Genomic DNA, 11,328 nt, shown 5'->3' with positions numbered 1-11,328 from the left:
AGCTGCGGGCCGCGGTGCTGCAGCTGCGCGAGACCGTCGTGCAGCAGAAGGAGACGCTGGGCGCGCAGCGCGAAGCCATCCGCGAGCTCACGGGCAAGCTGGCGCGCTGCGAGGGGCTGGCGGGCGGCAAGGCGCCGGGCCGGGCGGCCTCGGGCAAGGACACTATGGGCGATCTGCCGCGGGACCCCGGCCACGTCGTGGAGCAGCTCAGCCGCTCACTGCAGACCCTCAAGGACCGCCTGGAGAGCCTCGAGGTAGTCGGGTGCGGGGGGTCCTGGTGGGGGGAGGGTCCGAGGAGCCGGGCAGAGGTGGGGCGCGCAGCGTCCTGCACGGCAGCCTGTGCTGGACACGGCCTCCCGGGGCCGGACGCCGGGCGAGCTGGGCTTGGGGTCAAGGGAGGGCTTCTAGGTCGTGCTCGCCAACTTACTTGCATGGCTCGCATTCAGCCCCACCCCGCTTCCTGCTGGAAGGAAGGGGTTAACTCCCTCCCCGCGCGCCCTGTGTCCGCCGCGTGGACAGCCACTTCCCGAGGTCCGGGCGAGCGAACCTCTTCCCTCCTGTAAATCTCCGAGTCCCCCGGAGCCGGAGGCGTCCCCAGAGGCTGTGCCCGGTGACGTGGGGCTGCCGCGTGAGGTCAGCTGCCCTGGGCGTCCCGTGTTCTCCTTTCATAAAGCAGCTCGGGCTGGACCTGCGCGGGCGGAGGCCTCAGGGTCTTGCCGGAGGCGATCGCGGGCGGGTCGCGGGCCACACCGGGTCGCGCCTAGGAGGAAACCCGGTTAACTTGAAAGACGGCTCTGTCCGCGAATTGCGCCCTTCTGAGGTGCCCTTCCAAGCGGGAAGGGACCTTACTCCGGTGCTCTCTCCGAAGGCGTATGCAGTTTGGAACTTTGAAAGAAAAATTTTCATGTAACTTGCATCTTCACTTTCGAACCGTATTTAAGAAGCGCGGATGTTTCTGTTGAAAACGTTTACCAGAATACTTATTAGCAAAACTAGGTTTCCATTACAGGTGGTAATTATTGCAAAATTATTTGAGGATTTCCCGTGGCGTGATGGCTAAATACAGTATTTTCAGCATCTGTATGTTCCCTGACTCATGATGATTAATAACAGTGAACATTTCTAGTTCAGTAAATAGGCACCAGGCGTGTTATCTAATTTTAACCCTTTCAACAGTCCTTTGAAGCAGATCCTACTGACTGCATTTTACAATTCGGGCTGCTGTAGAGAGGGGGCAAATAGCTCCCCAAGGATTCATGGCTAGGCAGTGGCACATTGCGTCCAGGGCCAGCATGGTGGTAGAGGAGTAAAAGAAATAAGAAGTGAGGATTTAGAAACTATTAAACGCGGAGATTCCTGGAATTCAGAAGTGTCAGGTTTTAGAGCCCTCATTTTCCAGTAACATCTCTGGCAAGCATAGTTATTCATCTTTTTGGCACACCGGAACTTGGGGGCTGTTTTCATTTTTAGATGAAGGCTCATCAGCTTTTGGTACCTTTTGATTATTTCTTTTTTTTTTTTTAATCGTAGCTCTGTTGCGGTCTTAACCCAAGAATGGTAGATAGTGATTAAAATTTTGACTGTTTAGTAAGAGGAGAAAGACAGCTTTCTGAGAGAGGAAAATGAAATTCATAAGTTTCAGATATTGCAGCGAGGTAATTCTTGTTTGACTTCAAAATCCTTTCCATACAAAAAAAGGAAAAAAGCATCAGTGAAGTGTGCCCCTTGGCACAGTTTAATAATCCCGTTTTGGAAGCTTCTCCCTGTGTGGTTGGGCTTTTAGAGCTGTATTTCACAATTTCTTTTTAAATGGCCTTAATACTTCTCCTTCACGCGTCCCTCTTCCCCAAATGGAAGCACCAGCTCCGAGTGAACGTGTCCACCGCGGTGCTGCCCAGCGACTTCCGAGAGGTCCTCCAGCGGCGACTGGGGGAGCTGGAGAGTCAGCTGCTGCGCAAAGTGGCTGAGCTGGAAGATGAGAAGTCGCTGCTCCACAATGAGACCTCCGCTCACCGGCAGAAGACCGAGAGCGCCCTGAACGCTCTGCTGCTGAGGGTGACCGAGCTGGAGCGAGGTGAGTTCTCTGCTGGGCCCCCTGTCGCCCTCTGGCTGATGTCCCTCCCAGCCCCCCACCCCAGCGCCTTGGTGTTTGGCTGCAGGGTAAGGGCTGTGGAGCTGGCAGAGAAGGGCTGGCCCCACAGCTGTCTTCCCCATTTACACACCAGGCCACTAGGGCCCTTGAGGGAGTGGTGGCTTCCAGACCCCTCTGCATGTTGACTCTTAGCACTTGGTTCTGCGGCCGCTCCTCCGGTATCACCCCTGAACCTGCCTGTCCCACGTGCTGAAAAACGCAGGTTCTTTACCGTTCCAGTATCGCTCCACTTGGCCTTCTCCATTTCTCAGATGAAATAGGGGGGCCCTTTCAACTTGAGGCATCTGTCCTGGTGCACAGGGATTTAGGGTTTCCACCTGAAGGTTGCCCCGCTTAGCAGCCTCGTTAGTATGTCTTCCGACAGAGACTGAAGGCCCTGTTGGCTCCTGGGAGTGGCCTGGGTTCTGTCCCTTGCAGTTGGACCAGGGTGTCTGCAGTGTGGGGATGGCTTGTGGCCGGCTGGGCAAATAATAAATGTGACTGAGGATGGTCCTGCCAGGAATTAGCCCCAACTCTGGCCCACTGGCGTTATCCATAGAAACACCATGTAGCTCGCTGGGCAGGGTGGCCAAGTTGCTACGAGGGGGTAGGTCGATCCTGGTCTATTGAGTTAGTGCCAGGCAGGGTGCCGGGCATGTCACCCCGGTGAGACGGGACTTCTCATATGCCCGTGACACCAGTGAGAAAACCCCAAAGCTTTCAGCCAGAGGTGTGTCATGTGGGGAGAGGGACCCGAAGTGGCGCCTTGGCCACGAGCTGGTGAGCAGCAACGGCAACGTGGCTTTGGCCACCCAGGAGCTGCCACTGTGTCACTGTCCCTCCCATCCCCAGCTTCATTCCACTACCCACGCTCTTGATACTTGAGTTCTACAGAAAGCCCTCAGAGTTCCTCTGGCACAGAAAGGAGGGCCGTGTCCGGGCTAGAGCCCAGCTCCACAGGGCAGGGCTCCTGGCTGGCCTTCTTGTAGAGCCCCTGGGATCTGGACTCTAGAATCCTTCTGTGTGCTCTACCCAGTTCTGGGATGAGTCCTCGAGGAAAGTGGTCATTTGCTGAGCTGTTTGTCTTCTGGGTGACTTTTAGTTTATATCTGTCCTGTTTGTGGTGAGTCTAAAGGGATAGATAAACTGCCAGTCCCCAGATAGACTGTGAGTGGAAAATACATTGTGCCTCTCAAAAGCATCCTGCTGAGTCCAGAGGAAAGGGACCTCAAGCATGTGCACAGTATGGGACCTGGGGAGGCCTCTGGCCCTCGGTCCATCATCTGGACATTAGGTGCCTCTTCTGGGCTGGACACTAGGCTGTGACTTCCACATTCTGTGACCCTTGAAACAACCCTGCAAGATAGGTATTAGTGATAGATGAGAGACTGAGCCAGATGCCTGCATCTATGTGTCCAGCAGGTTGCAGAGCTGGGATTGAACTTGGTGGTGACCCCAGCAGATGAGAGGCTCGGAGGCTGTAGCCCGGAGTGCTGTGTGGGCTCTGGCTGCCCAGACCCACGGATGCTTGTTTTCTCGGTTTGGGGACCTGCCCATCTGTCAGGGCCTCCAGAGTGGTGCCCCCTGGCCAGGCACAGCCTGCCTTGGAGTCCAAGTAAATGCTGCCGCTGAGAAGAACCCTTCTCTCTTTTGGCCCCAGCTGCCCCCACCCTTTTTCACTTGTCTGCCACCTGCAGCCTCTGATTTATTGGTCAGGCCTCTTAATGCCTTAATTGGTTTTAACTAAGTTTCCTCTGAACCTCCAAGCTGTTTGATATAAATAGAGGGCACCGGCTTTCAGGGTGCAGGCCCCCTCCTCTGCCCCTCGGCTCTCCCAGGTCTAATTAAACCTATCTGTTGTCACCTAGCTAACGACATTACCGACACAGAGCCTTATTAAATCAGCAAGCCTGCCCACCTGCCAGGGTGGAAGTTATTTCTCTTTATTAGATAACCGTGCCTTCGTGAAGAAAGGGCCATTTTTAGATTAAGTACTAGTGGCTGCAAGTAGTTGAGGGAGGGACTGCCACTCCCTGCTCTGTCATTCATTAGCTGTGTGGCTGGGGGGTTGGTAAGTCACCTCGCTCCTCTGAGCCTCAGCGTCTCAGCTGCACAACCTGCAAAATCTCTGGGTTTTGCTTCAGCAGAACACGGGGTCAGCCCCAGCCTGTGCCCTGCCGGGGGCGCCCCCGCCTTCCCCAGGTGACCAGGTCTTGCCAGCCCTTGCCAGGTGCTTAGCAGCCCTGTGGCCAGGAGGTCAGGACGGATGAGACAAGACTGCACAATCAGCTGCTCTGAGTGAATCATACACATGAGGCCCGGATTCTAGTAGTTCTCTGTCGCCTGTTCCAGAGAGGGTGAAAGGGCGATGCTGTGCCCTGTCGCCTTTCTTTTCCGATGTCTTCCTTGGTTCCGTGGTTCACAGCACCAGAGACGTTGTCTCACGTATTATTTACTATGAAAGCAAATGAATTTCGGGGATTGCAGTGGAGAAAGGCTCATCTATTATGGCTTCTGTCCTACAGAAGGGGCTGATTCATCTGCCAGAGGCACCGGCAGTTTGGCTCTGTCGGTTCAGGGTCCAGGGAGCCTGCCTGTTTCTCACAGTGACACAGTCCTTCTGCCCCTCGGGTATGTCCAAGAAATACTTGTTGAATGAACGAAGGTGTTCAGGCTCCTTCCCTGGCAGCATCTAGAGCCCAGATACGAGGGGAGCTTTTGCTCTGACAGCTCACAGGATTGGATGGTACCCCGAAAACGTCAGAATCTGTGATAACTTGCCTTCCATGTGCTTATTTTTGTTGTTAATTTTGGGATTAAACCAAACTATTGGAAATTACTTAGACCCATTAAAGAGTACCAGTTGCTTTCAAAGATTTTGGAAATCCCATTTACATGGGGACAGTCAGGGATCCTCATCAGTCCCAGGCAACCCCCAAAGCCTCCAGGCTCTGACGAGGTGCATTAACCTCAGTGGGGAGGCAGACCTCTGTATTTCTCTGTTTCTCACGGGTTCCAAATCACAGGAAATCGTCAACAGATGCAGTCTTCTTTTGAGGAGGAAAGGGCAAATCATGAGCAAGGTGGTCCATGTTAGGGATTTAGTCCAAAAAGCCTCTTCTAAGTTACCTTGTAGTGTCAAGATGTGGACATGGACTCCTTTGTCTGGGTGGCAGTGATTTCTTTAGGGTTAGAAGTGACAGGGCCTTGACAAGTGTCTACTGAGTGCCCAGGTCCCTGTTAAGACTTCCTGCCTCCAATTCCATCAGGGCCCCAACCTCACCCTTGCTGAAGGAGCCAGGATTTCGAGAAAATAGCTGAAGAAGGGTTTTCTGGCTTAATTTAACCAGAAAATTAATTTTTTTAATGTTTATTTTTGAGAGAGAGAGAGACAGAGCATGAGCAGGGGAGGGGCAGAGAGAGTGGGATTCTGAAGTCTGAAGCTGTCAGCACAAAGTCCTGTGTGGGGGTCGAACCCATGTACTGTGAGATCATGACCTGGGCCAAAGTTGGACACTCAACCGACTGACCCACCCAGGTGCCTCTAACCAGAAAATGAAATCCAGCTTTCCCTTCCTCCAGATTGCAGGAGCAGGGTATTCTTGTTGACTGCTGGGGTTGTCACACTTTGAATAGCGGCTTCCCAGTAGCAGGTGCTCTGTCGCTTGAGGGATCACTCTGGGGGAAGAGAGGGTCCAGGTGAGCTGTCAGTCTGGGCTGTGCCAGAGGGGAGCAGGCTACTGCCCCACGGCCTCTCTTCTCCACCCCCCAGGCAACAGTGCGTTCAAATCTCCGGATGCGTTCAAAGTGTCCCTCCCACTCCGCACAAACTACCTGTATGGCAAGATCAAGAAGACGCTGCCTGAACTGTATGCCTTCACCATCTGCCTGTGGCTGAGATCCAGCGCCTTGCCGGGCATCGGCACCCCGTTTTCCTACGCGGTGCCTGGGCAGGCCAATGAGATCGTGCTGATAGAGTGGGGTAATAACCCCATTGAGCTGCTCATCAACGACAAGGTGAGGCCTGCTTGGACCGCCGCCCTCCCCCATCACGACAGCAGCAGTCAGGGTGCTGCAGACTCTGACAGCCGGCTGTCAGGCTGTCCTCCTCAGAATGGGGCAGCTCTGCGCTGATTCAGCCCCGCCCGGGACAGCTGACTGGGTAGGGGGCAGGGGCAGGCAGCTGCGTTGTGGAGGTCCAAGCTGGGAGTGTGGCCTAGAAGCAGCTCAGGGTCAGGCCAGAGGTGGCGGAAGGAACAGAGCTGGGGTCTCCTTGGGCCAGCCTGAATCGTCACTGGCCCTTGGGCCAGTCAGGGAGGGCTGTCCTCCCGGACCATGCTGATTAGGGAAGAAGGAGTATGTGTGTGTGTCTCTCTGCATAGAATACTTCTCAGCATATCTTTTGGGTTTATTGAGGTATAATTTACATACAGTAAGACTAAGAGTTATTAGAATACAGTCCGACCAATTTGACAAATAAGTGCAGTTAATTTACCCCCCCCCCCCCAATTTGACCCCTTTGGAGTCAGCTCCTGCCCCTACCCCAGCCCATAGCAACCACTGATCTGTTCTCTGTTCCCCTTACCCTGCTTGTAGTTCTGCCCAGGGTGGAGTTTGTTTAAGTGCGAAATGGTGTGGAATGTCTCCATTGGGCTCCTTCTAGTGGTGACCATGTTCCTGAGCCAGGGATTAATTGTTCTAAATAATGCCCTTGGACACAGCAGGGCCCAGAACCTTGTTTTCCTTTTAGGTTAGGTGGCATGTAAACAGCCAATTCCCAGGAGGAAGCACTGGGTTGCTAGGATACCAGCAGTAACAACAGGACGTTCCCGGTAGGGCTGGTCTCTGGTGCTCACAGGATGCCCACAGATGATGACATGGGTCAGAAATCCCCTTCCTCCAGTTCTGTACAGGGATCTGAGTATGCACCGGCCCCCGCCTCCCACCAGCACACACTCCCGCATAATTGCTGGCCTTTGGGTTTTTGCACAGGAGGACACACACACACACACACACACACACACACACACACACACAGTCCCAAGGAGCTGTGATAGAATTTGAGACCCTGCCTCGCATATAGACACCTGGTCAGATTGTTTTCCAAAGGTCCCTTCAGGTTCTCCAGCACGAGGCATTCGGGCCCAGTGTGGCTGGGAGGGGGCTCGTTCTTCACGTCTGCCTGGTCTGCACAGTGTCCCGGACCCACAGCCAAGCTGGGACCAAAGGTGTCCATCTGCAAACCGGGCCACCCTGGGGGCAGGGGCGTGTCCTCAGGCTGCCTCTTTCCTCTGAGTGTCTGTGTGTCATACCCACAGAGTATCCCCAGCCTGAGGCCACATCATCCACAAAGCAGAGAAGGGGTAGCTGGCTGGGAATAGTCCCTATTCGCGTCAGACTCCGGGGAACCCCTGGGGGGCCCTCACCTGCATGTTGCTGCCTACAGGTTGCACAGCTGCCCCTGTTTGTCAGTGACGGCAAGTGGCACCATATCTGTATCACTTGGACGACACGGGACGGCATGTGGGAAGCTTTCCAAGATGGAGAGAAACTCGGCACAGGGGAGAACCTGGCGCCCTGGCACCCCATCAAGCCAGGGGGGGTGCTGATCCTCGGGCAGGAGCAGGTAGGTGCAGGGGAGGCTGGGAGTACACTGGCCAGCCACGCATCACGAGGCCACACCTGTGGCCTGCCTCCCGCCCAGCTATCTGCCTGGCAGACCTGGCTACTGCAGCCCGATGGCTTATGCGCCTATGAGGGGCTGAGGGTGAGGAGCCAGGGTGTGGTGGGTTCAGAAAGACTCTAGAATGGAGTCCAGTATAGGTGAACAGGAGTGTCCCTGAGCTCATGCTGTCATGGAGTGACCCCCAGTTCTCTCTCCAGGCATTTGGCCTCTGCCGGGCACAGCATTGGTTCAGGGTGCCAAGGGCTGATGTGGCATCTCCCAGGAGCTGCTGGCTCAGTGTCTCAGGGCACCTTGAGCCTGCCTGTGTGGTGCCCCTGGGGGAGTAGGAGGTGGGAACGTGACCTGAGAGGCTGCCCTGGCTCCCTGGGCAGATGAGTTTACATTTCAGTCAGTGTTGGAGGTTTCCTGAAAGCCAGGAAGTAGAGACCAGGTCCTTTGAGAGCTTTGAGTCTGGGCCTCTTCTCGGCCCACTCCCTGCCTCACGACGCTATTACTTCATGGCTAGGAAGGGCTGGGAGTCTGGAAACCCAGGTCTAGTGCTAGCTTTGGGACTTGGGGCAAGAGTCTTTCCACTGTAGCCTCGGGGTGGTTTGGTGTGTGCTCAGGTCCAGAATGTGTAGGAATCAGGTCGGGGAGGGAATGCAGTCAGAGGTGGGGGAGTCAGGAAAATGCTCCAGTCTCTCCCTCCCCACTCTGCACCCCTTCCCGAGGCCACATTCCCCAGAGAATCAGTGGGCACATTTGCTTTCTGAACCTGTGCCGATGCGGTTCTGGTCCCCCCCTTCCCAGGACACCGTTGGGGGCAGGTTTGACGCCACGCAGGCATTCGTTGGGGAGCTCAGCCAGTTCAACATATGGGACCGCGTCCTTCGTGCACAAGAAATTGTCAACATTGCCAACTGCTCCACAAACATGCCGGGCAACATCATACCATGGGTAGACAACAATGTAGACGTGTTCGGAGGGGCCTCAAAGTGGCCCGTGGAGACCTGCGAGGAGCGCCTCCTTGACTTGTAGCTGCTCCTCTGTCTAGGAGTCCAGGGCTGGGTGGCTCCTGTCAGAAGTGCGAGGCCACCTGCTCCCCGCCCCCCACCCCATTAAACTGTGTATAAAGCCCCTGCCAGGGTGGGCCGGGGCCTCAAAGCTCATTCCCAGGGAATCTCAAAGACTGGGGCTCTGTGGCCAGCACCTGTCACTGGATTCTTTGTTCCTTCCCAAGATTTTGTTGTGTTGCGGGGGGAGAGGCACTGAGCTGAGGGTGGGCAGATATCTGACTTCCTGCCGGGGGTGGGGGGGCATCAAGGGCCTCGAGGCCCTGTTCAGAGCCCGTATAATTGCTAGTGCACCACAGCCTTGCCCGCCCTCTCGGATCCTTGGTGTCCTGTGTGGCCTTCTGTCTGTCCCCTTTAAAGGCCATGTGGCCATCCTGCCGGAGTGTCTGTGTCCCTTGTGCTGAGTATTTCCCGCTGTCCGCTGAGCACGCAGCAGCAGCCCGCCCCCCCCCCACCCTGCCCGCCAGCCGCAGAAGGGCTCGCTCTTGGTGTTCTCTCTGCTGAGGAAACCTTGAGCTTGAGAAAGGCAGGCTGCCCAGACAGTGCCCTGCCTTCTCCAAGGTGCAGGGCATCTGCACCTTCAGAGAGGGCTGGGAGCTGGAACTCAGAAGGGCATTCTGGCGAAGGGCCCTGGCAGCTGTCCCTCCCCCTCTGTCACCTCTCCCTCTGACCGATGCTTTGATGGGATCATCGCTGGAAATGACTTCTCCAAAAGCCTCTTCGCTCCTCTGGTGCCAAATGTTCAGTTGCAGCTTCTACAACCATCTGGTGTGGTTGGGGGGATTTAATTTTATTTTCCCCAACAGAAAAGAACAGCCATTATTAGCAGGCTCCCATTTTTGATGTCTCGCCCCACTGTGAGGAATGTGCTAGTTTTCATTCACGTTGATTCCTGTAAGCCGTGGACTGTCTCAAGGATTTCCCCCAGAACTTCTTCAGGAAAAGGAAGTCATTCAGCTGATAGTTGCTTAGTGACTCCAGGCCACTTAATTTATTGCACAGAGGGTAGTAATTTATTTTAAGGACAAAGTGGTAAAGTGGGGGAAATTTATAAAGCTAAATATTATATATTTTATTTTTCATACATGTTTCAAGTGCGAATTGTGGAAATTCCATTTGTAGGACCAAGCTGACATGCCCATCCCAACACTGTATGCTATGAGAACTCTGGATGATGGAATTCTGATTAAAGTGCACTGGAAGATACCTCTGTATCCGTTTTCTCCGGGTCTGGGGCTGAGGGTGGGGGTGAGGCTTTGCCACAGTCGGCACGTGTGGGGCCTGTGTGTCTTTTGGGCCCAGGGGCTGCTCTGAGGTGCTCAGAGGACGTGGTGCAGCGCTGACCCCTTCCCTCCTCAGTGCCAGGCCCAGACTGTGGACACCACATGGGCTCTGCCCTGCCTCCCCATCTCCAGCCAGGCCCCCCCATTCTCTTGACCAGAAACGAGCTTACCTAGAGGACACTGAGAGTTGGACGTCCCGAGCACGGCCCCTGCCCTCCACCCACTCTGTGTGCACCCCATACATCTCACCCCCTGAAAGTGAATCCCGACCTGCAGGTGACTACGTGGAACAATTAAACGGTGACTTAGATCCAGCGGCCGGATAAGGGCAGAGCTGGGTGCCCAGCAGGCCCAATGCTATGGAGGCCCTGCCCCTGCCGTGAGTGCCCTCTTGACGGTGCTGCTGCCTGGGAGCGTGGCTCATGGCAGCCACCCAGCCATATATTGCTCGCCCAGAAAACTTGAAACGATCCCTACTGCGTGCGCGTGTGTTGCTTTCACGCCATTGTAAAGTCAAAAACTTGTGAGTCAGGCCTCTGTGAGTCAGGGACCCTCTGTACACTGAAAACTAGAACTTGATTATTTTTCCTTTTTTTAAAAATAGAATATTATTGAGGGGAATTAAAGAGAATCTAAATACATGGAAACATCGTGTTTATAGACCAAAAGAACTAATATTGTCACGATTGCCACTGTGGACATGTGGTGGGGAAAATTTGGTTCAGATGTCAATCCTGAAGACACCACACATACCCCTGAGAGGGCACAGGAAGGTTTATTAGGTCATGAGACTTTTCTAGGGTGATCTTGGCGGCACCCCCATGGGTCTGACCATCGCTTGAGAGAACAGAGAAAAACTGGCTTGGTTTTTGTGGTGGTTAGTGGGTAGGGCCAGAGTGATGATTCTTCTGTACAGTTCGCACACACTACTGGCGCCAACGGAAAAAGAATTGAGGCTCTCTTGTTACTTGTCTAGATGTGGGGAAACAGGAGGAGGTGAGGCTTTAAAGCTGTCTGCATCAGCAGCCAAATATCAAAAAGCATAGACAGACTCGTTATTATAGTGCACCTCAGACGTTCGATGCCTGAAATGCGCCATGGCGTTGCATTTAATTAGATTTGAACTTGCGTAAGTCATCGTGTGGTCTGTAGTTTGAGGCTGGTAAGAATTTTGGA

The 11,328-nt window shown here is 54.5% G+C and overlaps 1 protein-coding gene across 1 annotated transcript in view; it reads left to right on the top strand.

Annotated features, from left to right (window-relative positions):
- NPTX2 (neuronal pentraxin 2) overlaps window positions 1-10,075 on the top strand; it is a 10,879-nt gene extending 804 nt beyond the window's left edge. The window contains exons 2-6 of the mRNA XM_029945750.1: window positions 3-254; window positions 1,858-2,074; window positions 5,904-6,148; window positions 7,578-7,757; window positions 8,607-10,075. Of these exons, the coding sequence (XP_029801610.1) occupies window positions 3-254; window positions 1,858-2,074; window positions 5,904-6,148; window positions 7,578-7,757; window positions 8,607-8,834 (1,122 nt within the window). The 3' untranslated portion in view covers window positions 8,835-10,075. The remainder of the gene's footprint in view (window positions 1-2; window positions 255-1,857; window positions 2,075-5,903; window positions 6,149-7,577; window positions 7,758-8,606) is intronic.
- Window positions 10,076-11,328: the final 1,253 nt, after the last annotated feature.

The sequence above is a fragment of the Suricata suricatta genome, chromosome 8 (genome assembly GCF_006229205.1).
Source record: "Suricata suricatta isolate VVHF042 chromosome 8, meerkat_22Aug2017_6uvM2_HiC, whole genome shotgun sequence".
Lineage (NCBI taxonomy): Eukaryota > Metazoa > Chordata > Mammalia > Carnivora > Herpestidae > Suricata > Suricata suricatta.
The sequence above is the reverse complement of the archived record's forward strand: the minus strand, read 5'-3'. Positions and strand labels throughout refer to the sequence as shown.